A 27,349-nucleotide genomic window follows, 5' to 3' on the forward strand; every position below is an offset into this window, starting at 1 on the left:
GCACTATCAAAATTAGCACAGTCCCAACCACCCATCAACTCAGCACTGCTGCCCTCCTTTTAACCAGCACACCCTGCTCCAGAGGTCCAACCCTGGGAAGTCTACAGAAAATATCAGAAAACCAAGCCACTAACCTCTCTAGTGAGCAAAGTAGCTGAGAGCTGTGACATCCTACCCCAAATCGACACCCAACAGTATGGATGTCTACAAAGCCAATCAACCACACTGTCTGGTGGATCTAACCAATGAGCTATTCAAGTCCCCGGATAACAATGGTTCCATCTGCTCCCTGGCGACCAAAGTCTTCAACCATGTCTGCCACAACCTCATCATCACCAGGATGTAATACCGAGCTTGGGCTTAGCCCATCACCCGCCAGATGGATAGGCAACTTCCTCTCGAATAGACACCAGGTGGTGAGGTATCATGGTGTGCTGTCGGACAGTGTCAGTATATCTTGTGGCCTACTGTACCTCAATGAACTCTGCTCAGCCCGCTGATTGTTATTGAATATATCAACAGTGCACCCAGGCAAACTGCAGTTTTTGGATGACCTTAATTTATTAGATACCAGAAGAACTGGTTGACCTGGAGAAGTAGTCATACCAGACCCGCTCTTCAGCTAAACTGGAACTGATCCACTGCAGGACTGAGCATTTCTGTTGCAGCGCCATCCCAGCCATGGTTTGCCTGCTGGTCAGTTGATGATGAACATTCTTTTTTTGCCTATAACTGTTGTTTATTGTATTTTAGTTTGTATTGCCAATTTGAATATTAAAATGTAAGTTGTACACACAATTCAGCATGTTGTGCCAATTGTACAATGTTATGTTCTGTTCTCTCTCCCTCTCTCTATCTATCCTATCTAAACAACTAGCCACCCTAACCCCCACACACTCCATCTATCATAGCTACAGAACAACATGGCAACAACGGAAATTTAAGCAATACTAAATATCTTATATTGAGTGATAATTATATTTTTCTTACCAAACTAATTTATGTAACTTCAAAAGCAGATCATTTTGCTTATTTTAATCAACAACAACAAAAGAGGCTTAATATAAGTCATTTGTCTTATTTCAAGATATTTCACTAATCGTCTTATTAAGATAAAATATCTAGAAAAATATATTGAAATAAGATAAATGATTTGTATTAAGCATTTTTCGGGGGTAAAATAAGCAACCATACAGGCATACACTCTGCCTCCTCCCATTTCACCCCCAACCCACTCCATCTCTCCTACAGAACTAGCCACCACAAGGAATGGCCTCATCCTCCTCCATTAACTACAGCCCATAATAATACCCAGGGGACAGACCAGGCCACCATTAGCACACGTCAACATACAACATTCACGATTACATACACCACTGTGAAAACCCATTAACCAATTCTTAACATGCAGCTAAACCCTTAGTTGGCAGCTCTGTTTTCCAGTCATTGATTTACACACACAAGCTGAGGCAAAGGATTGAACCAGAGTCTATTCTGTATGGGTAGCCATGATTTCAAACAACATGTAGAGAGAAATCTGAATCAGAGATAATAACAAGAAGCAACTGAGGAGAAGTGATAGGGGGCTACAGGACAAAAAGCTGAACCAAGAAACAAACAAAACACTGGCTGCTATTGCCCTTTGCACACTGACAGGCAGGCGGCCTAGGAGGGGACTGCCTATCTAAGTGGCAGTGTTGTGCCAGTTAATGCTGCCTGACAGCCCTCTAGATGTGCCGTTCCGCAGGCAGTACTAACGGCAGCCAGAGCAGAGCAGGCTGGCAGCAGGGTAATTAAAGTAAAGTGCTGCCTGACGGTGGATGGATGGAGGCTGACAGGGCTGAGAGAGGGATCTGATTACCCTCTTCAAGCTGCAGCTCTCTAGGGCTGCAGGCTGGATCCCCACTCCACCCTTCCCTGCAGCTACAGTACAATACACTCCCTGAGCATAACAGAATAAAAATGTGAGGGTTTATATCTGATAACAGCAGGGTGTGGTGCAATAAAATGCAGCCTGTTGAAATGCAGACTGTATCAGTGACGTGCAGTCAGGGTAGGCAGTCTAATAAAATTAAAGCTGTTATGAAAAGCCTAATAAAAAATACAATTATATAAAAAATTGTAATTCTATTTTTATTTTATTTTTATCAAATGTCTTTTCTCGGTGATTCTGGCAGGTTTTAAGCTCAAAATCCCAAAATGTGCAGAAACTGCATCAAAACCTCAGGAAAGACACCACGGTATGCATTCCTTCCTTCCCATCCTTTAAAATCCATTCAAATCGTTGATGCACACGGCCGTTCATGATTCCAGTCACTGTTAACGGACAGGGTCAGGGTAGGACTCACTGCTTTGCCTAGCTGACATTGAGTGGATTTTATATTTTGCATGTTGCCTAAACATGTTTTGTGGGAAAGCTCTGCACATTTGGGCATGTCTACATAATGTTGACACGTGCATCCCTTAAACTGAACGAAGCTTGCTCGCAAAAACAACATGACTAAATGGACACTATTGTACCTCAAAAAAATTCCAAGTTACTGTATGTATTAGGTATTTTATTAGCATCCCCATTAGCTGTTGCGAAAGTAGCAGCTACTCTTCCTGGGGTCCACACAAAACATTAATACAGAACATTAATAGACAAAACCAACTCAAGGACAGAACTACATAATATACATTTAAAAATGTCACTCAGAGCTATATATCAATACATACAGTACACACAAAATATTGAGGTGAAAAAGGGGAGAGGAGTTGTGCCGTGTGTTGTTTATAACATTTTTTCAACCAGGTTTGCTGTTCATTTGAGCAATATGAAATCGAAGGGAGTTCCATGCAATAATGGCTCTATATTATACAGTTTTTTTCCTGGATTTGGGGACTATGAAAAGACTTAGATTTCCAAAGAAAACTTGATATAATTCAGAGAGGGAGACCAACACCTGAGGAAGGGACAGAAAACAAAAGTGGTGTGAAATAAAAGAGTGGCTGTGTGACTGCGCTACTAGAAGCCGCCTGTACTCTTTCTCCTGCCTGCTCTTCTCAACCGGGGACAACGTTTGGGTGGAAGGCAGGCTACTGCAATCTCAACAACCTGACCAATGCCCTCAACAAACACGAAAAGTCAGCATCGCACATTCAACACCAGATCACCCTATAAACTTTTTGAGAACACTTGATCGATCTGGCGTTAAATGATGGGCAAAAACAACAAGTGACCATCCACAATGCTAGTGACCATCCACAATGCTAAGGTAGGAAGGAAAACTGTGAGATTTTGAAGGACCTTATTAGAGCAACATGCTACCTAGGGAAACAAGAGTTAACATTTTGCTGTAATGATGGCGCCGGAGAGAATGGATGCCATTTTACAGTCTCCTAACCAATTGTGCTATTGTGTGTGTTTTCTCCCGTTATTTGTAACTTATTTTGCACATAATGTTTCTACCACAATCTCTTCTGACCGAAAAGAGCTTCAAGAAATCAGGACAACGATTACTCACCTTGTATTGAAAGATTTTTTTTTTTCAATGAGTTGGACGAGAGGGATTTACTCCAGACACCCGAGAAGGCCCTCATCTCCGTCATTCCCAGGAGAAAGAGATGGAGATATCGAGGACGAAGGTCCGACCACGAGTGTGTAATTTGCCTTTACCTTCGGTCCTATTAGCCAACATACAATCATTGGATAATAAAATAGACGAACTACAAGCACGTATATCCTACCAATGGGACATTCAAAACTGTAATATCTTATGTTTCACCGAGTCGTGACTGAACAACGACATGAATAACATACAGCTGGCAGGTTATACACTGTATCAGCAGGAAAGAACAGTAGCCTCTGGTAAAGACAAGGGGTGGCGGTCTATGTATATTTGTAAACAACAGCTGGTGCACGATATCTAAGGAAGTCTCAAGGTTTTGCTCGCCTGAGGTAGAGTATCTCATGATAAGCTGTAGACCACACTATTTACCAAGAGAGTTTTCATCTATGTTCTTCGTAGCTGTCTATTTACCACCACAAACCGATGCTGGCACTAAGACCGCACTCAATGAGCTGTATACGGCCATAAGCCGCTCATCCAGAGGCGGCGCTCCTATTGGCCGGGGTTAATGCAGGGAAACTTAAATCTGTTTTACCTAATTTCTACCAGCATGTTAAATGTGCAACCAGAGGGGAAAAAACTATAGACCACCTTTACTACACACACAGACACGCGTACAAAGCCTCTCCCTCGCCCTCCATTTGGCAAATCTGACCATAATTCTATGCTCCTGATTCTGGCTGACAAGCAAAAACAAAAGAACAAAATTGCACTCCACACTGCCCTTTCCCACCTGTACAAAAGGAATACCTATGTGAGAATGCTTTTCATTGAATAAAGCTCAGCGTTCAACACCATAGTGCCCTCAAAGCTCATCACTAAGCTAAGGAACCTGGGATTTAAACCTCCCTCTGCAACTGGATCCTGGACTTCCTGACGGGCCGTCCCCAGGTGGTAAGGGTAGGTACATTCGCCACGCTGATCCTCAACACAGGGGCCCCTCAGATGTGCATGCTCAGTCCCCTCCTGTACTCCCTGTTCACTCATGACTGCATGGCCAGGCACGACTCCAACACCATCATTAAGTTTGCTGATGAAACAACAGTGCCTGATCACATATAGGGAGGAGGTCAGAGACCTGGCCGTGTGGTGCCAGGACAACCTCTCCCACAATGTGATCAAGACAAAGGAGATGATTATGGACTACAGGAAAAGCAGGACTGAGCACACCCCCATTCTCATCGACGTGGCTGTAGTGGAGAGCTTCTAGTTCCTTGGTGTTCACATCACCAACAAACTATCATGGTCCAAACACACCAAGGCAGTCATGAAGAGGGCATGACAAAACCTATTCCCCCTTGGGAGACTGAAAAGATTTGGCATGGGTCCTCAGATCCTCAAAACGTTCTACAGCTGCACCATCGAGAGCATGGTTGCATCACTGCCTGGTATGGCAACTGCTCGGCCTCCGACCGCAAGGCACTACAGAGGGTAGTGCTTATGGCCAAGTACATCACTGGGGCCAAGCTTCCTGTCATCCAGGACCTCTATACCAGGCGGTGTCAGAGGAAGGCCCGAAAAATTGTCAAAGACTCCAGCCAACCTAGTCATAGACTGTTCTCTCTGTTACCGCACGACAAGCGTTACCGTAGTGCCAAGTCTAGGTCCAAAAGGCTTCTCAACAGCTTCTACCCCCAAGCCATAAGGCTCCTATTTTACACTGCTGCTATTCTCTGTTTATTATCTATGCATAGTCACTTTAACTCTACATACATGTATGTACATATTACCTCAATTACCTCGACTAACCGGTGCCCCCGCACATTGACTCTGTACCGGTACCCCCTGTATATAGCCTCGCTATTGTTATTTTATTGCTGCTCTTTAATTATTTGTTACTTTTATTTCTTATAATACTTAACACATATTTTTCGTAAAACTGCATTGTTGGATATGGGCTTGTAAGTAAGCATTTCACTGTAAGGTCTACACCTGTTGTAAAATTTGATTTGATTTGAGTACAAGCTTGCTAAAAAAAAATTCCACTGTGTTTTCGGTTATCAAACAGAATACAGAATGATTTGATTGAAGCAGTTTTTGATATGATTCGAAAGGACATTGAAGATGAGATTAATCAGGCTCCATTTGTTGCAGTAGAAGTAGATGAAACCACAGATGTTACAAACAAAGCCCAGATCTCTGTGATTTTTTCATTATGTGGCTAAAAGCAAAATCAAGGAGGCGTTTTAGGAATTGAATGATGTGAGGGATAGTGCCTAGTGATTAGTGCTTTTCGAGGTCGTTTCGGTTTCAGCTCGATTATCAGTTCAGAAAACTGCCATTTTCGTCCTTATGCTAGCTAGCAGTAGCCACAGCAGCCATTTTGGAATGTCATTCTCAGCCAATTAGCTTCTTTGTTGTTATTATTATTTCAATCTTCTCAATGTATCAGTGTGGATAAAGGTACAATTTGGAGTACAGTGGCATATCACACCCCTACATTGAGGTAAATTTTCCGACCCATATATCGCGCTGGCTCCACAGTGTCTTAAAGTAACCATGATTGTGTTCCGACCCCAGTGCAACTCAGTGTAAACAACTGTAAAGGTAGGGTCGGTATCTTCTGGTAAACACCCATCGAAATGATTTCAGTAGCAATAGCAGCCAGCCAGCCAGACCATCTAACGTTATCTCTGTCCTCCTTATACTGTACTGTCTTCAGTCATCCTATTTATCTAGGCTAACCTGCCTAAGTATGCTGCAGAGCTGTTTGACTAAATCATTTTACTAGCTCTTCAAAGTAGATAAGGCATACTTTCACAAACTGTCTCTATCCCTCTCGTCACTGTTGTGTACATTCCTCTTTCATGTGGTCTATGTGGTCTGTGTGTATCTAACCTAATGTAGCAGGTGTAAAAGTGTATCTATCTCTGTCCGAACCAGAAAGAACAGGCACAATGGATTATGGTCATTGTAGTTAATTACCACGTTTATGCGCTGAACTAGGTTGAATATTTGCTTCATGAAAACTCCAACTCCATTCAGCCCAGCGTCCCACATAGTTCTTCACTTTATTTCTCACGTGAATGATTTGATTTCTCTCTAGAGAAATGGTGCGTCGGTCAATTAGTTGTTTAATAACCAACATTTTGGTTAATCATTCTGCACTAGTGAGTGATGGCAAACGAGCTGCGGCCTTGGCGGATTATGTATTGGGAGTGTTGGGGAAGTACAACTGAGTTGAAAAGCTGGTTAGCTCAAACATACAATGGGTCCTCAGTGATGGCATCCCAGCTTAATGGGGTGCAGGCCAAGATAAGAGAAAAAGTGCCCGAAGTTCCATTTATTCACTGTTAAACTTGGTGTTCTCACAGTCAGTGAAATGCAGCCCAGAGTGTAAAATAATTTTCAAAACAGTAGAAGGACTCACTTTGACTTTCAAACTCAAAAGGAATGAATAAGACTTCCACAACACTACCACGGAGAGGTTCACTCTGACGGACAGACGGATGGACTTCATTTCCAAGCCAAGGTAGGTCTAAATGCATTTTTCCCACCCAGTTAGGTTACTGTTGACTGAACATGAGAATAGTGCTGCTTACCATTCAGCACAAAGAAGTTAACCTGTAGGCTATCACATTAGTTGCCTCCAAGGCTGTGGATGCTACATCGGCCTACGGCTGAGTTTAACAGTGTGTCATTTTGTTGGATGATATGAAATATGCTGCCATAGGAGGCTATCGCTTGTGTATCTTAGCTACATTGGTATTTACATTTGGTGATATTTTTTGTTCATTTCGGTTAATAGCTTATGTCACTGGTTGTTGGAGCTATCTGTTATATGGAGGATTTGGGCTTCATCGATGTCTATTTGTGAGTAAATCTGGCATTGATAATAGCCAGTGCCTACCCAGCCACCGACCTCACCGCACATCACTGGACTGTATCCATTTTTGGACTTGTTAGTCTTTGATATGATTCTCTCACAACTATATTCCTTTAATCTTTCTCTCTGAACCTCCCCACCCCCTCTCCACTCCCTCTTTCTCCTTCCCCCTTTCTCTCCCTTTCCATCTCTCACCATCGTGGTTGGGGTTCCCCAGGGTCCAGGGTTCGTCTGAGTCGAAGTGGGTGTCCCCTCCGATCCCAGGGCCCGGAAAGTAGGCGTGAGCTAGGAACCCGCCCTCACCGTCGAAGGGTGAGCTGTCGCCATGGAAACCTGAGGTGAGATCAATTTAATTTCACTTCAAAGTTTACATGGGGAGAACGGGATTAGGCCGACATTGACATAGTTTCAGTTTTCCTCTCCCAGGCACCATTCAATACAATTCTCACCTGAGGCGAAGATGATGGTGATGTCCACATCACGCCTGCCGCTCTCCAGGGCGCTGTAAGGGACGGCCTCAAAGTGAAGCGGCGTCACCCCCTGCCACACGTCAAACGCACGCCGGATGGCATCGTGGGTCTCCCTGGAGCCCACTTTGGGCGTGACGTTCTTTATGCTGAGGGAGGAAGAGAGGGTGAGTCAATTAAGAACATATTCTTCTTTACATTGACAACGTGTTTTACAATAAAGACCTGATGTTAGGAGAGAAAGGGATAGGGGATATGATAAAAGTGGAAACAGATAGTGTGATCCATCCTGGGTGGGTGGTTATTGGGAGGTTGGATGGTACCACCAGCTAGATGAGAGCAACATTTTACAGGTCATTTTTTTTTAATAAGACATTGACAGTAATATAAATAAAATATTTTACTCCTTAGAAAGATTTAACTCCTATTCTGATCTAACCGGAACAATTATACACACATTCATTCATAATTTTTACTGCAGTGGGCTAAATCAAGGTCGCAGTCTTAAACAAATCTACTTTGAAACAAAAGTATGCACCTCACACACATGGTTATGGGCTTTAAAAAAAGAAGACACCTGTACCATGTCAGATATGTATTAAATGTTGAGTTTGCATCCCAATATGACACTTTATATACATCACAGAAGACTAAAACATGACAAACCATTTGACATGGAAACACTGAGTTTTCAGCATTTAAAAAAAAGAATGTTGATTAATTATGACATTCAAAAATATATTAATAACATTCCACCCATGAGGCCACTAGAGGGTGATTTGGTCATTCAATTGCAGGAAGGGAGGCTACAACAAAGCTTTAACACAAGGCAGCCCCGCAAACAGAGCATTTTAAATAGAGAAAGAAACAGATGGCTACAGCGTCACATACAGCACCACATATCATATACTGTAGGTCCAAATCTGAACCCCCCCCCCCTCCCACTATAGCTTGGGGAGAATATTCTCTAAAATGGTTGACGAGAAGCTGAAAAAAGTTTCAGTGTTAAACTATTCCAACAAACCCGGCAGCTTTCACTGCACTTTTAACACAGCTGTCGTTATCAGTCGCTCGCAGACAGAGAGAGAGAGAGAGAGAAAGAGAGAGAGAGAGAGGGGGGGGAGAGAGAGAGAGAGAACGAGAGGAATTTTCTTCCCCGTTTTCTCTCCCCAACTCATTTTCATGTAGAGCGTGCAGTCAGCAGCGACAGCCAGGCTGACTGACATTCCATTAGAAGAGGTGCCTCATCAATTCACATGCAGGAAGGAAGGAAGGATTTAAATAAATTGACAGTGTTATCGTCTATTACGGCTGTAACCTGTCAATTTCCCACAGCGCCGAGCAGCACCCCTTATCCCGCTCTCTCAGACCCCATTAACAGTGGAAACTTAATCACGCGTGATAAGATGGGGAATTTGAATATTTTTGTTGCGATTATTGGATGATTTACATAGAGGTATTTGGAGAGAAATGGACGAAGTAAAAGTTGTCCTCGTCCTCGATCGTCCTTGCTATTAAAATTTGGCAGTTTGTCTTCTGGTACTCTTAAAAGGAGAAATGAAAGATAACTGCAAAGGAATGCAATGGAATGCAAATAATAAGAAAGTTGAAAACCATTACATCACTTTATTCTGTCCTCTGACTTGACTTCTATTCACACACAAACAACTCTTCTTCTATGTATATCAATGTGTGTGTGTATGTGCGTGTGTGTGTGTGTATGTGTGTGTGTGTGTGTGTGTGTGTGTGTGTGTGTGTGTGTGTGTGTGTGTGTGTGTGTGTGTGTGTGTGTGTGTGACTGTGAGTGTGAGTGTGTGTGTGTGTGTGTGTGTGTGTGTGTGTGTGTGCATGTGTGCGTGTGTGCCCATATGTGCAATCTCTAAGGCAACGCTGAGGGAATGTGACACCAAGGAGGAAGAGAGAGCACAAATTAATAACTACACTGACAAACACAGAACCCTATAATAACCCTTGGCTAATCTGACTAACGGCTGGTTGTCATGGTAACCATCAAGGCTGCTGGAATGAGTCTCTCACCTGTAGGTGATGCGTATGTGCGAGCATGTGCCGGCCTACATTTCTCACCTGTAAGTGATGTGTGTTCGCTGCCACTTCTGCCCCGTCAGTGCGTACCTCCGCTTCCGCGACCTTGAAATGCCCTTTAGTTTGTCTGGATTTCCACACCTCGGCCTCTTCATCCAACTAAGAACAAAGGAAGTAGTGGAGGTGGAAGAAGAGGACAATGGAGGGAAGAGGAAGACAACAGTTTGGGTTTGGCGGATTCCAGGAAAACGCTAATTGCCCCAATACTTAGTGCCAACTGTAAAGTTTGGTGGAGGAGGAATAATGGTCTGGGGTAGGCCCGTTAGTTCCAGTGAAGGGAAATCTTAACACTACACTATACAATGACATTCTAGACAATTCTGTGCTTCCAACTTTTGGGGAAGGCCCTTTCCTGTTTCAGCATGACAATGTCCCCATGCACAAAGCGAGGTCCATACAGAAATGATTTGTCGAGATCGGTGTGATAGAACTTGCCTGGCCTGCACAGAGCCCTGACCTCAACCCCATCGAAAACCTTTGGGATGAATTGGAACGCCCACGGCGAGCCAGGTCTTATCGCCCAACATCAGTGCCCGACCTCACTAATGCTCTTGTGGCTGAATGGAAGCAAGTCCCCTAGTGGAAATACTTCCCGTAAGAGTGGAGGCTATTACAGCAACAAAGGGGGGACCAACTCCATATTAATGCCCATGATTTTGGAATGAGATGTTCGACGAGCAAGTGACCACATACTTTTAGTCATGTAGTGAACCTACAGGATGTTTGACTGGTTATATCTGATGCCACATCAAGAACTACTCTGAACTAGAATACCAAACACACGGCCTTACATACTGCAGTGTAGTGGACAATGGGACTAGTACTTCCCACTATAATATACACTGAGTGTACAAACCATTAGGAACACCTTCCTAATATTGAGTTGCACTCCCTTTTGCCCTCAGAACAGCCTGTATTCGTCAGAGCATGGACTCTACAAGTTGTTGAAAGCATTGTCCTATGGGTGGTGGACCATTCTTGATACACACGGGAAACTGTTGAGCGTGAAAAACCCAGCAGCGTTGCAGTTCTTCACACACTCTAACCAGTGTGCCTGATACCTACTACCATACCCGTTCAAAGGCACTTAAATATTTTTCTTGACGATTCACCTTCTGAATGGCACACATACACAATCCATGTCTCAATTGTCTCAAAGCATAAAAATCCTTCTTTAACCTGTCTCCTCCCCTTCATCTACACTGATTGAACTGGATTAAACAAGTGACATCAATAAGGGCTCATAACTTTCACCTGGATTCACTTGGTCAGTCTGTGTCATGAAAAGTTCCTAATGTTTTGTGCACTCGGTGTAGAGCTAGCTGCCTCTTACGTCCCCTAATAATCCTACTAACACTGACCTTAAACATCAACCCAAACAAAATACATCATCATAAGCCTTAAAACAGTAACTGCAAGACTGCACCGAGATGGTGTGACAAAAAAAGTTATTCAAGTATATATACAGTCAATCGGAAAGTATTCAGAGCCCTTGACTTTTTCCACATTTTGTTGCGTTACAGCCTTAAAATTTATGAAATTGTTTTTTTCCTACATCAATCTACACACAATACCCCATGAGGACAAAGCAAAAACAGTTTTTTTAGAAATGTTTGATAATTTATTAAAAATAAAAAAATTGAAATATTACATTTACATAAGTATTCACACCCTTTACTCAGTACTTTGTTGAAGCACCTTTGGCAGCGATTACAGCCTTGAGTCTTCTTGGTTATGGTGCTACAAGCTTGGCACACCTGTATCCAGGCTGTATCACATCCAGCCGTGATTGGGGAGTCCCATAGGGCGGCACACAATTGGCCCAGCGTCGTCCGGGTTTGGCCGGGGTAGGCCATCATTGTAAATAAGAATTTGTTCTTAACTGACTTGCCTAGTTAATTAAAGGTTAAATAAAAAAATGTAAACAATAACAATGTTGGTGAGTTTCTCCCATTCTTCTCTGCAGATCCTCTCAAGCTCTGTCAGGTTGGATCGGGAGTGTTGCTGCACAAATATTTTCATGTCTCTCCAGAGATGTTCGATCCGGTTCAAGTCCGGGCTCTGGCTGGGCCACTCAAGGACATTCAGAGACTTGTCCTGAAACCACTCCTGCGTCGTCTTGGCTCTGTACTTAGGGTCATTGTCCTGTTGGAAGGTGAACCTTTAACCCAGTCTGAGGTCCTGAGCACTCTGGAGCAGGTTTTCATCAAGGATCTCTCTGTACTTTCCGTTCATCTTTCCCTCGAACCTGATTAGTCTCCCAGTCCCTACTGTTGAAAAACATCCCCACAGCATGATCTTGCCACCACCATGCTTCACCGTAGGGATGGTGCCAGGTTTCCTCCAGACGTGACACTTGGCATTCAGGCCAAAGAGTTCGATCTTGCTTTCATTAGACCAGATAATCTTGTTTCTCATGGTGCCTTTTGACAAACTCCAAGCTGGCTGTCATGTGCCTTTTACTGAAGAGTGGCTTCCGTCTAGCCACTCTACAGTGAAGGCCTGATTGGTGGAGTGCTGCAGAGATGGTTGTCTGGAAGGCTCTCCCATCTTCACAGAGGAACTCTAGAGCTCTGTCAGAGTGACCATTGGGTTCTTGGCCACCTCCCTGACCAAGGCCCTTCTCCACCGATTGCTCAGTTTGGCCGGGGGGCCAGCTCTAGGAAGAGACTTGGTGGTTCAGACAGGGTCTGAATACTTATGTAAATAAGGTATTTCTGTTTTTTTTATTTTTATACATTTGCAAAAATGTTTAAAAAAATAAAGTTTTCACCTTGTCATTTGTCGTGGAAATTCAAATCAATAATGAGGAGAGACAAGATCAATCACCAATCAGGATTTTACTTTATTCAAAAAGTATTAATAACATTGATTCATTTTTGCAATAATAAAGCTGGTCGACGAACCACCCTTAGATGATTCGTTGAGAGCCCAACGAGCGGATTTGAGCCACAGCATTTTATAACAAAGTACATCCTCCTGAATGTTCATGACAAACAACAGATGTGTGAAATGGGTTAGGATTTGTTAGGATTTTATATGAAATAAATTAATAATTTACAGCAGACAGTATCTGCTGTATAGACTGTTCTCAATGTGTGGAAACCAGGGTCTGACCCCCAAAACAAGGTTCCTCTCATAATTATCCATACCCGAGCCATCTCCACCCTGGTACCTCCCAGAACACAAACACTAACTCATGCTATGGAATGCTTTCTTTAGATTTTTATCACCAAATGCATCGTAAATCCACTGTCAGCATTAAGCCCCCAGATGCCCAACTCAGAAGAACACACACAGATGACAGTGTTCTAAGAACCTATTCCATAAAACAACACTTTGATGCAATAACAGCATAATAACATCATCTTGTAATTTCGCTCTAACACATTATGGGGTATTATGTGTAGATTGCTGAGGAAAATGTTTTTTTTTATCAATTTTGTAACGTAACAAAACGTGGAAAAAGTCAAGGGGTCTGAATACTTTCTGAAAGCACCGTATATTGCTTCTGGGAGCGAAACAAATATTATAGTACAAAACAAAGTAAATATTTGACCATAAACATGTGACATCGAGTTGACTGAAATGGTTCTTTCCATTCTGGAATACTGTGCTCAGAGATAATATGTAAAAGATAGAGCCTCACCTTAGTGTGATATCACTTCATCAATTTAAGCAAGAAAGAGAAGAATGAAAAGTGTTATGATCTCAATGGGCTGCTAGTTAGAGATGTTGGAGCTAATAAGTCCATGTAGGCTACATACATTTATCATTGGTGATAATTACGTTTTTGTGTTCCTATTTTCACTGATACATCAGTGCCATTCTGTGTGTGTGTGTGTGTGTGTGTGTGTGTGTGTGTGTGTGTGTGTGTGTGTGTGTGTGTGTGTGTGTGTGTGTGTGTGTGTGTGTGTGTGTGCGTGTAAGTGTGCGTGTATCTACTCACTATGTGGTCCTCTCATCCAGTGTCCCTGTGACATTGAGGCCGTAGACGCGCTGCATTGCTGCTATGGCTTGCTGCATGGTCTGGGCTGAGCGCAGGACAGCCATTCTGGGGTCTGTGTGGGGCAGGTAGCCGTACTTCTGTAGCCATCCCTACAGGAGAGAGAGGGAGAGAGAGAGAGTCATGACAAATGCTGCTATTACTTTGTTGTTACGTGAGTTATAAGCTACATTTTGGTCATTGTCACCAAGATGGAAATGACAGCCTGAAATGGACGCAGGTCTGTCCTTGCTCATAACGTCTCGAGTGTGAGTCAAACTGATCGTACAGTCCAGGTTCATAACTCTCGGGACGGAAGTGTAGCCTGTAAGCCACGTCCTACGGGCTACAGTATACCTCCATGCCTTCCAGAGTTACAGGAACACTCAGGGCTGTCTATCACCACCACCACTCAAAGCTTCCACCCCACACACAGTGACACTGACAGAGAAAATGCCTTGTTCAGGTTCAGATCTTCTGCATATTAGGATGGACCGAAGTCCAGTATTCAAGGCTGAACATTGTAACCCACATGGCTATGCCCAGTTACCCGAATCAGTTCCCAATAACATTCACTCTGTGTTTCTACCTCTAACCACCACTGGTCAAAGCTGCCACCCACACAGAGTGACACTGCCACCACTGCACTCCTGAGTAAAGCAGAGGTTCAGTGTCGTCCAGGGGTCATTGTCAGACCCAATCCCCCGTTTACCGTAGCCAAGAGCCATGAGGTGGCGGCTAGGCAGGCAGCCACGCTCCACCACAGCTGTCCACACTGCCAACCAACTGCTGCTGCCGCGCAATCGCCATCATTACCCAGCCTATGAGACGCTCCCGCTAATCCTACATCTATCTCTCCCTCATCCCTCCCTCTATCCCTGTATCTCTATCGCTTGCTCTCCGCTGCTCACTGAGCCAAATGCCTTGTTGTTGTTTGTCCATCTTTCCACCATCCCTCAATCAGATGTAGCCAATTGTTTGTTTGTTTGTTTGTTTGTTTGTTTTGTCTGTGTACAGCTAAGGCCCAGGTTCTGGTTCACAGCACAAAGGAATGAATGAGGATCCGATGCCAGAATGTATCATTTGATTTGAGGGATGAGAGAGAATAGCCTACAGTAGACTAGGCCTATACAGATAATGTGACAGAAGCAATTAATATGGTATAATATATTCAACCCGATCTATCCTATTACGCAACTTGGATCACATCTTAATCTGCACAACCATAAACCCACCCAGTTGCGTAGGTAATTTATAGAATACTAGTATATACAGTATACTACATATATATTTACAGATGTATGATAACAAATATTACAGACGGTGTCAGCTCATGAGCTGACTGAGCGGAAGGGCGCTGGACCATCTCGTTCAAAACAATGCCAACAGCATCCGATGTTGTTTTTGAGATTGTAAAAAAAAAGAGAATAGAACGCATAATAATTTCGATGTTCCGCGCGTCTTGAAACATCCATCCGAATCAGATACATTTGCCATGCCATCCACCATACTTCAGTGATGATGTAGCAGACAAATAACAACCCTCGTCTACAGTTAATGTTGTTTTTCGCGCAAAGCGCTGCCACCCGAGCAGAGGAGAGTGCACAGTAATTTATGATGAGCAGCCGCGAAGCACTAGCAGGCCATTTATCTTACCTCAACGCTGAACTGGTGATGCTCTTCTCCGGACACAGCGCATACAATCCACAGCAAGAAATGCAAGCAGAACGCTGCTGCGAAAAAACAATCCAATGGTTTTCTTTTAGATGAGGATACTAAGGTCATAATGACCCGTTTTTCCCAAGTGGGTTATTAGATAAAACCGCCCGTCGTGTGATTAGGTTCGTGCGTCAAATTAAGAAAACCATCCGGTGAGCTGTCAAAGCCAAATTCGGAGACGCGCATAAAAGGACGGCCGCGGTGGTTTTGCCAAGGGGATAAACCCAGATGCCATGTATTATTTTCTCATGTCAAGCTGTGATAGAATTAGGCATGTTAGATCCACCGCCTCCGTCGCTGTTATTTACATCGCTGGTTTGGTTTATCCAGCGGCATCGATGGCCATGTACAGTAATCATACCTCCAGAGTCTACGCCTGCGCTTTGATGTTTCCAGCAGCGCAACACACCCCATGAAGGCGTAAAGACCAGCGTCATGTAATGTTTGCCTGGCTACCCAAACTCCTTGCTTCCAAACGCAACGTGATGTACGCCCACGGCGGTTTTATAGTTTATCTCATGCTATTTTACACATTTTGCCAAAATGTTGCCGTTTTAGAGGGATCCTTGAAAGACAGGACAATCTCAACTTTTTCCCCAAAAAATATGTATCTTAATATTAACACAATGTAAATCCCTGAGCCAATTTCCTGCTATTCTACACATTTTTCCACGAGTCTGAAAGAAAATGTTGCCGTTTTAAAGCAAATTGCCTGTAATTTAAAAAGAACATCATGGTTTATGACGTGTTCATATGCTATCTGGTGGACCCGAACTCCGGGTGGACCCCAACCTACATTTTATTTGATATATTTCGTTTTTAGGGAGGGTTGGGGGTTGCAGCGGGGGTAAACTAGTTTCTTCTCCCCAGTGAATATAGAGCAGAGGAAGAATTCCGTTTCAGTCGTCAGGCAAATGTAATATACCCTGGTATGAAATATGTATACTGGTAATTAGAAATAGCCCGAGACAGATGGAACAATCATCCTTCAATATGCACTGATATCATTAAAGTACAGACTATTACACGGTTATAACAATGTAATGTAATACATGGTATATTAACAGTTTTAATCATATGGCCTATTCCGTGATGAGATACATACAAAGATACACATATGATATTCAGCGAAGACAAGCATTTTAATATCAATAACCATTCAGTCAGATAAGCCTATCCCAACACCACTCTTGGAAATACTCCATTAGCAGGTTCATGGTGATTGGTGAATGAATGCATGGAGACAAGAAACCTCATCTGGGTACCAATGTCAGGAATCTGCACGAGACAGAGATACTGTACTTGAACCACAAGCTGGCAGTGTTTAGTTGAGAAACAGGTTCCCTACTACTACTTCAATGGGGTCAAGATGGATCGGAATTAAATAATGATATGGTGTATGCTACACCCTACTCAATGGATATGAAAGATTAAAGAGACATTGTTACATTTGTTGGATAGAATACGCCTCCGTCTCTGTGTCTTGCTCTTGATAGCAGACCTAGGGTGCACTGCAGTGTAGGAGGGAGTCAGGGGGAGTCAAAAATGATGCTATTTTAAACCGACACACTCCATGGAAAATCGCCACAGATCTGTCTCACCTTTTCATGATGAAATTGGATTGATTACTCAGTGCATTCGGAAAGTATTCAGACCCCTTGACTTTTCCCCACATTTTGTAACGTTACGTTTGGTGGTTACAGCCTTTTTCTAAAAATCAATTTCATAATTTTTTTCCCTTATCAATCTACGCACAATACCCCATAATGATGAAGCGAAAACGGGTTTTTAGAAATTGTAGCAATACCTTATTTAAATACCTTATTTACATAGGTATTCAGACCCTTTGCTATGAGACCTGAAATTGAACTCTGGTGCATCGATCATCTTGAGATGTTTCTACAACTTGATTGGTTGGAGTGCACCTGAGGTAAATTTGATTGGACATGATTTGGAAATGCACATAGATCCCGCAGTTGACAGCACATGTCAGAGCAAAAACCAAGCCGTGAGGTTGAAGGAATTTTCTGCAGAGCTCCGAGACAGGATTGTGTCGAGGCACAGATCTGTGGAAGGGTACCAAAACATTTCTGCAGCATTGAAGGTCCCCAAGAACACAGTGGCCTCCATCATTCTTAATGGAAGAAGTTTGGAACCACCAAGACTCTTCCTAGAGCGCGTCACCTGGCCAAACTGAGCAATCGAGGGGAGAATCAAAATTGAACTCTTTGGCCTGAATGCCAAGCATCACGTCTGGAGGAAACCTGGCACCCGCAGCATCATGCTGTGGGACTGGGAGACTAGTCAGGACCTTCCAAAAGGAAAACGACCCTAAGCACACAGCCAAGACAATGCAGGAATGGCTTCGGGGCAAGTCTCTGAATGCCTTGAGTGGCCCAGCCAGAGCACGGACTTGAACCCAATCGAACATCTCTGGAGAGACCTGAAAAAAGCTGTGCAGCAACACTCCCCATCCAATCTGACAGAGCTTGAGAGGATCTGCAGTGAGGAATGGGAGAAACTCCCCAAATACAGGTGTCCCAAGCTTGTAGATTCAAGGCTGTATTCACTGCCAATGGCGCTTCAACAAAGTACTGAGTAAAGGGTCTGAATACTTATGTAAATGTGATATTAAATTACTTATTTTTTGCAAAAAATCTAAAACCTGTTTTTGCTTTGTCATTATGGGCTATTGTGCGTAGATTGATGTGGGGGAAAAAACAATTGAATACATTTTAGATGAAGGCTGTAACGTAACAAAATGTGGGAAAAGTCACTGTATGTACTGTACAATGAACATTCTGATACTGTACTTTCCTTAAGGGTTGAAACAGGACAGGATGACTAGTCTACCACTTGTGGAAAGATTCCTTTTGGATTAAAGTAACCAGGTTCATTCATATACTCTGAGTGTTTACTGTATAAGCCAATGGGATGCTATGGAGACCACATGCTCTGACAAGAACTGTAATTGCCTGGGGAGATCATTGGGAAACAGTAAACCATCACCAATGAGACAAGTCCTGTTTCACTGTGTCAGTACAAAAATGTGTGTGTGTTTCTTTGTTTTTCTGTACACATAGCAGACTATATGGGGACAGCCAGGACTGAAATAATAGTTTTTTTTGTCACATCAGTCTGCCTTTGAACAAGGCAGTTAACCCCCAACAACAACTTCTCCCGGGCCCTGATGATATCGATTAAGACAGCCCCCCACATGTCTCTAATTCAAATTGTTTTGGTGAAATGCAGAAAACACATTTCGGTTGAATGCATTCAGTTGTCAATCGTTATCACATTATGTTGGAGCAGGGGAGAACGACTGACCCCTCTCATTGAGGATTTCAGTTCAAGGCTGACCGGAGTACTGCAGGCAATGTTTTTAGAAAACAGAAGACCACATTATAGTCAATCAAAGTATGGCGATCTTTGTGGTCAATATCCATGAATATTTAAAAAAATCTAACACAATAATGGTACCAATACGTGCTTCTGTTTCACCAGATGTATGTCCTTGAACCGATTGTTTTAGTATCGCACACAGAATAAGTTATAAAGATAATTTAGTGGCTACAGCAGTCTGCAGTATCCCAGTCGGCTTTCAACTTGAGTTACTCAATGAGAGGGGGCAGCACTGACCTTGCCTGCAACGTCACTTCCTAGAGTAGCTCAAACTGCGCCTGCAATGTTTCCATAAACTCCTCCATAAGGCAAGATGGTGACACAGTAAAATGACATTTTCTGATCTTCAAATTATTTTTAGCATGTGGATGTGTTGCAACTAGTTTGCCGTCTTAGAAAAGATTAAGGTAACACTTGACACCCAGTGTAATAACACATTATGACACTGTCATAACCATATCATAATGTCTTAACAGCTGACATAACTTTCATAATGTGGTCATAACACTGTCTTGACACATATATTTAGACCTGTTGTGACATATTGTACTATTTTATGGCTGGTTATGACACCTTCATAAGAGTGTCAAAACACACAAAACCTACCACACAAGGCAGCACATTCCATTATGCCATAGCCTACTTGTCAATATTATGTTCATGTTACATAACATTTTCTGAAATTTACCATATTCAATTATCATTGTAATTGTAATTGCGCACAAGTTGATGTCAGACATGCACCTACCCCAATGCTCTGTTGCTGATGACCGGGATGAATGCAGGAGCAGATTTCAGGAGCAGGACAAGACACCCTCTTTTTGACTGATGACTGACATAAGGGCATGTACTTGATAGGCCTATCTGGCTTACATGATTAGGATGGCCATAATGCTTCTTGACAGTGTCATAAAGTGTATTTTCGTAGTCCAAATAAAGTGACACAGGATGGTCATAATGCTTCATGACAGTGTCATAAAGTGCATTTTCTGAAAGTTATTTTAAATAAGGATGAGAAGAAAAAAAACATGACTGTAATGAATTCATTATGACAACAACAAAGCAAACTTTCAAATGAAAGGAAACTTCTTGGCAGGGAAGGAAAAAATACATTTGAATAAATGTTGGTTTTGACACTCTTATGTAGGTGTCATAAACAGCCATAAAATAACACAACAGGCGTAAATAGATGGGTCATGACAGTGTTATGACCATATTATGACAGGTTATGACAAGCTATGTCAACTGTTATGAAATATTATGACATTGTTATGACTGGGTGTCAGGTAAATTGTTACCAAAATGGGTATGTCTGTCTCTGTGTTTGCCAAAATAAGTAAGGGGAAAATATGTGTGCATTGTGCAAGTGTGTGCACCAATTAGTAAGGAACTCACCACACCTGGTTGTCTTGGGCTTAATTGAAAGGGAAAAAACAAAAACCTGCAGACACTAGGTCCTCCATGGAATGAGTTTGACACACCTGCTGTAAGCAGTCTATGGACAAGGTATGACAGCAATCCATGCTTTGGTTTAGTTTCCTTGGCACTATTTCCACATGCTAACGTTTTAGCATTTGTGCCACGAATCCAGTTCAAGTCATGGGACCGATATTATAATTTTTCATGCATCATGTTCAAAATATGTATAAGTTGCTTTGTTGGGTTTCACAATCACTTTGAGATACTTTCGGATGATTTGGGCATGATGCGCGAAAAATGCTAATATCGGTCCCATGGCTTGAATGGGATTTGTGCCATATGCTAAAACCCACAAATGTACCACAATTCACAAACTTAATCTCCCCTGGTAAAAAAGCATCTACACAATATTTCTACTAGCCTAACATTTGGTTTGCAACAGTTGCTGTTTGTCTAAACCTTGCTGCCTGCCTCCAACCTGTGTAACAACGTTGCTGTTTCTTTTTTGAAATCACCAACGTGACGAGACTGACAGCTTCTCTGAGCCAGGCAAATTAATTTCTCTGTAATTTTGCAACTTCAAGCTTTTTTTGTGTCTCGGGTTCTATTTTTAAGAAAAAAATGTATTGTGATTTTTATTTGACATATATTAAGTAAACACTAAAATAACCTAAAATGTTTGTTTTTTTCAGCTTTCAATATGTTTTAGCAATGTCTCACACCCAGACTTGTCACATTCTGCTATGTATTACACTTTATATTTAATGCACCTGGTTAGGAAATGTCACACTCTGACCATGATTTGCGTTGTTTGTTTCTATGTTTTGTTTGGTCAGGGTGTGATAGGAGTGGGCATTCTATGTTGTATGTCTAGTTTGTCTATTTCTATGTGTTTTGGCCTGATATGGTTCTCAATCAGTGGCAGGTGTTTGTCGTTGTCTCTGATTGGGAACCATATTTATTTAGGTAGCCTGTTTTGTATTGTGGTTCGTGGGTTATTGTGATGTTGCATGTATTGATAGTGGTCACGGTCGTCTTGTTATAGTTTGTTTAGTGTACTTCGTGTTTTTTCGTCTATCATTAAAAGGATGTATTCACATCACGCTGCGCTTTGGTCTACTCACTACGACGATCGTGACAGAAAAATAATATTATTTTGCTATATACATTTTTTATGCACTAAATATATTATTTTCTAAGAAATACAGTTGTCTCTCAGTATTGCGCCATTACCATCACACTGAACAAAGTAATCAATCATTTTCAATATTTTAGACATCAAGTCACACAAGAACTGGGAAGTGGAGAACATGGCTATGACAGTGTTTGAAATTATATCTCAATCTCCAAGAATGCATAAAAATAGAGCATTATTTTTATTCTGCGTCATTACTGCAATGGCTATAACTCGTCTGGATTGTCCTCTATTTGAAAAAATAAATCTCATTCTGTTGTGGTTGGAGTTTATCAAATGATAGCTGATCCTATTAACGAAGTAAACCTTATGGCCTGGCAGTTAAATCCCAAAACAAGCAAATTGTCATTACCAACACTGTCATTACCATCACGAAGTAGAACAAAATGTAGAACATTTGCATAAAAAGGGTATACCCCTGCTCAATACTGCTTATTACTTCATCTTTCACCGTCTTTATAACAATCACTCATATTTTCAATATACTTTTCCACCAAGTTATTTTTAACAAGTAATGCATTTTATCGTTACTCTAGTCATAATCTTGGTTACCCAGAAGTAATATTCTCAAAAAAGTTGTCACTTCCCGTTCTTGAGAGATTGCCCTAGTCATTACCGCCACACAGTAATTACCACCACAATCTACACATATTTGTTATTTAAGAAAGAATATAAGTACACATTAAATATCATACTCCTGTCTTCTTCAGGTGTAAAGCACCTACTTGTTCTCAATATAGCTACTTAGAAATTCTAAATACATAACAATTTCAACACGTAATTGCATATTTATACAATAAGGAATAAAAAATGATTCTTTATAAATGTGGTAGTACCAAATCCTACAGACAGATAAAGCCAAAAAATCCCAAACCTCATTGTGTTTGTTATTCAATTTTAAACAGAAATGTCATGTTTATGATGTGAAAGTAATGACACCCGCACAAGTGGTATTGGGGACATTTTTTATTCAATAAAATGGTCACAGCCAATACCAGTTTATTATTCCTGATAAAATGAGAAAAGTATTTATGTTGATGAAAGTATTTTTCAAGAAACATATTTTTTCCAAAATATGTATATCCATCATAGTTAATGGATATGTGCAAAGAAATGGCAATAGAAACAAAGGTTTAACAAAGGAAAATGCAGATAGTTTGCTGTCATTTCAGCTGCTTGATGTGATTGTGTTAGCTAGCCTCCATGGCAACCTTATTTACTTAAATCAGTCCATGCCAATAGAATAGATGACCAGCCCATTTTGGCTAACAACTTCAGAATCTCAGCACTGACAACTGGCTTTTTCCCGGACCATATTGAATGGTGGAAGGATGGAATAAAACAAATGTACTCATTCAAATAATGTTTTTAGTGAAAACATGTCGTTAATCTTTGTTTAATACGTTGGCAACAGTTTTATAAAAGCAATAAGGCATGAGAACCCAGGAATTATTGTGAATAACAACCTCCTAAGGGCTGTTTCCCTATACCAGTCTGCTGTTCCCACATGCTTCAAGAGGGCCACCATTGTTCCTGTTCCCAAGAAAGCTAAGGTAACTGAGCTAAATGACTACCGCCCCGTAGCACTCACATCCGTCATCATGAAGTGCTTTGAGAGACTAGTCAAGGACCATATCACCTCCACCCTACCTGACACCCTAGACCCACTCCAATTTGCTTACCGCCCAAATAGGTCCACAGACGATGCAATCTCAACCACACTGCACACTGCCCTAACCCATCTGGACAAGAGGAATACCTATGTGAGAATGCTGTTCATCGACTACAGCTCGGCATTCAACACCATAGTACCCTCCAAGCTCGTCATCAAGCTCGAGACCCTGGGTCTCGACCCCGCCCTGTGCAACTGGGTACTGGACTTCCTGACGGGCCGCCCCCAGGTGGTGAGGGTAGGCAACAACATCTCCTCCCCGCTGATCCTCAACACTGGGGCCCCACAAGGTTGCGTTCTGAGCCCTCTCCTGTACTCCCTGTTCACCCACGACTGCGTGGCCACGCACGCCTCCAACTCAATCATCAAGTTTGCGGACGACACAACAGTGGTAGGCTTGATTACCAACAACGATGAGACGGCCTACAGGGAGGAGGTGAGGGCCCTCGGAGTGTGGTGTCAGGAAAACAACCTCACACTCAACGTCAACAAAACTAAGGAGATGATTGTGGACTTCAGGAAACAGCAGAGGGAACACCCCCCTATCCACATCGATGGAACAGTAGTGGAGAGGGTAGCAAGTTTTAAGTTCCTCGGCATACACATCACAGACAAACTGAATTGGTCCACTCACACAGACAGCATCGTGAAGAAGGCGCAGCAGCGCCTCTTCAACCTCAGGAGGCTGAAGAAATTCGGCTTGTCACCAAAAGCACTCACAAACTTCTACAGATGCACAATCGAGAGCATCCTGGCGGGCTGTATCACCGCCTGGTATGGCAACTGCACCGCCCTCAACCGTAAGGCTCTCCAGAGGGTAGTGAGGTCTGCACAACGCATCACCGGGGGCAAACTACCTGCCCTCCAGGACACCTACACCACCCGATGTCACAGGAAGGCCATAAAGATCATCAAGGACATCAACCACCCGAGCCACTGCCTGTTCACCCCGCTATCATCCAGAAGGCGAGGTCAGTACAGGTGCATCAAAGCTGGGACCGAGAGACTGAAAAACAGCTTCTATCTCAAGGCCATCAGACTGTTAAACAGCCACCACTAACACTGAGTGGCTGCTGCCAACACACTGACACTGACTCAACTCCAGCCACTTTAATAATGGGAATTGATGGGAAATGATGTAAATATATCACTAGCCACTTTAAACAATGCTACCTTATATAAATGTTACTTACCCTACATTATTCATCTCATACGCATACGGATATACTGTACTCTATAGCATCGACGGTATCCTTATGTAATACATGTATCACTAGCCACTTTATACTATACTATGCCACTTTGTTTACATACTCATCTCATTTGTACATACTGTACCCGATACCATCTACTGTATCTTGCCTATGCTGCTCTGTACCATCACTCATTCATATATCCTTATGTACATATTCTTTATCCCCTTACACTGTGTACAAGACAGTAGTTTTGGAATTGTTAGTTAGATTACTTGTTATTACTGCATTGTCGGAACTAGAAGCACAAGCATTTCGCTACACTCGCATTAACATCTGCTAACCATGTGTATGTGACAAATAAAATTTGATTTGATTTGATTTGATTTGTTTCCCGGACCTTAGCTTCGCGTAGGGCCTAAGAACAGCCCTTAGTCAGGAGTTATTCAGACAATAAATCCCAGGTTCTCATGCCTTATTGCTTCAAGGTTTACAACACTTCTGAAAACAAGAGAACAGCATGGCATTTCAGATCTGCATTTACACAAGAAAAGGAAATAACATGTTTTGGTCCGTGATGATGTTGACCCAAATATAAATGAATGGCCATATTAAAAACATCCTGCTAATCAACCTGTCCCCATAACTCCCCCTTTAACCCTGTATCAGAGCATGCACCAGCCATGACTATCTGGTACTCTCCACCGCTCTCTCCCTCCCTCGGGCTGTTTGTGTAGACCCTAACCTACTCAGAGCCCCAGCCCCATACCACAGCTGTCAGCAAGCAGAAACTCTAAACAAACACAACATAATGACCAGCTAGCCTACTGGGGATTCCTCTGAAAAGGGAGAGTGGTGGCTGAATGAAGATAGTGGTTGGTCATCCCTCCTTTCGTTCCATCATCACCTTTCAATTTAGCCCCTCCTCGTGTATTTAAGACCTGTTCCTCAGGGAAATACCTATTGGAGGAGAAAACACGCTCTTCACACAAAGGAAAATATTGGTAGGAAGCAGGTGTATAGTCTACTCACAGTAGACCGAAGAAGGTGTTAGGAGCATCTACAGTAACTAAAAGAAAAGAAACCCAACTATGATGGCTACATGTCCATAATTATTCAACAACAACCGGACAAAGCAGTCAAACCAATTAAGTGGTTAATTGAAGCAGAGAGATGGGGGATGCTACCGTGACTATTGTGTGAGGGAGGTGCCCTCCAGGTCTCAGGGCTCTGCTCTGGTTTGATCTGCATGAGAGGCACCAGCTGGACCAGGGTCCTCTCATTTAACTAAGTTATTCATTGAACGTAGGAAGAAGAAAAAACTTGAAACCAAATAATACACAGAGAGACCCCTCCCCAATACTCCTCAGAGAGAGAAGTATATTGGAGGTGGGTGGAGACAGGCACACAGAGGAGGAGGGGGAGGTACTGTACAGTACTGTAAACACCATATGGCATATCATATAGGAGGATCCTGTGTCAGTTTGAGGCTATATACCATCTGCCAGAGATACCCATCACTCCATTAGAGGTGCTGTTATGGCTTTGGATTGGTATATCAGCATTTTATAAGAAGATGGCAGTTCTTGTTCCTACCTATAGGCTTTGTTGCTCCAGCAGTTTTTCAGTACAGTTGTTAGTTCTGGTCAACTGACTTGGCCCCCTTTCAGAACTGTAGGATAACACTAAAATGTGGAGAACACACACATCAGACTTGAAATGTTGAAAGGGATAACTGAATCCTATTGTCAATGGTAGCCTGGAAATGGTTTGTTCACATCATTCAGTCTGCATTAACCAGGCTATGTCAACGGTTCAGTGATATAAGAAAGCTCCAGGCACTGTGAACAAACAGCCTAACACCAATTAATTAAGAGTTCATTAGCAGAGCTGCAGAGATTACAGAATACCACCTGATATCTGTAAAGCGTCTGCTTTCCTCCAGGCAGTTTTCACTCAGCTAAAACTAGCTAATATTTGAATGCGCAATGGGGACTTCACAAGATGGACAATATTTTCGCTGGTCGATTCCCCCTACTGTTAATGTCAACATCATTGTTTTGTGATGGATGAGATAGCATATGTACTGTATAATAACAGTGAAACAGGTACACACACACACACACACACACACACACACACACACACACACACATGCATACATTTTTGTGCGGACACAGTGAAACATAACTTCTCTCATTGCATGGTGATGGTTTTAACGTTTCCCAACAATCTCCCCTGGCCAATACAGTTCTTGTCAGAACATGTGGTCTCCATAGCAGCCCATTGGGTAATGCAGTAAACACTCAGAATATATGAATGAACCTGGTTACTTTAATCCAATAGGAATCTTTCCACAAGCGGCAGACGAGTCATCCTGTCCTGTTTCAACCCTTAAGGAAAGTATAGTACAGAGTGTGCATTGTACAGTACATTTAAGTGATAATGCCTGAGAAGCCGGTGTTTGGAGGATATATTGGCACGAGACAAAGTCAGCCGGCTTGATGACCAGCTGGCTTGATGAATTTATTCATACTATTTCATCCTTCCACAAGATATAGACGCAAATCTTGGGTTGCTACCCAAGCCGGCTGGTCATTCGTTCTATCGGTTCAGTTGCCAGCAACGAGACCCAGTCGTTCTGTCTTTTTGTTCTGTATCTATGGACGCGACCCAGTTGTTTGTTCTAAATGTTCTTATCCCTTGCCTGCTACAGTAGCTAGCCAACTACGGCTAGCTCACAGTCACATCAAAGAG

The 27,349-nt window shown here is 42.5% G+C and overlaps 1 protein-coding gene across 4 annotated transcripts in view; it reads right to left on the bottom strand.

Annotated features, from left to right (window-relative positions):
* Positions 1-16,081, bottom strand: part of LOC110508549 (matrix metalloproteinase-16) — a 41,634-nt gene extending 25,553 nt beyond the window's left edge. For 2 of the 4 annotated variants that reach the window (XM_021589131.2, XM_021589130.2), the window contains exons 1-6: positions 15,649-16,081; positions 13,957-14,105; positions 13,657-13,671; positions 9,990-10,106; positions 7,887-8,053; positions 7,633-7,770 (exon numbers count right to left, since the gene is read on the bottom strand). In XM_021589131.2, coding sequence (XP_021444806.1) covers positions 7,633-7,770; positions 7,887-8,053; positions 9,990-10,106; positions 13,657-13,671; positions 13,957-14,105; positions 15,649-15,777 — 715 coding nt within the window. In that variant the 5' untranslated portion in view covers positions 15,778-16,081. The remainder of the gene's footprint in view (positions 1-7,632; positions 7,771-7,886; positions 8,054-9,989; positions 10,107-13,656; positions 13,672-13,956; positions 14,106-15,648) is intronic. The other 2 variants (XM_021589133.2, XM_021589132.2) reach the window with 1 other exon arrangement.
* Positions 16,082-27,349: the final 11,268 nt, after the last annotated feature.

This window comes from Oncorhynchus mykiss, chromosome 28, assembly GCF_013265735.2.
Source record: "Oncorhynchus mykiss isolate Arlee chromosome 28, USDA_OmykA_1.1, whole genome shotgun sequence".
In the NCBI taxonomy this organism is placed as follows: domain Eukaryota; kingdom Metazoa; phylum Chordata; class Actinopteri; order Salmoniformes; family Salmonidae; genus Oncorhynchus; species Oncorhynchus mykiss.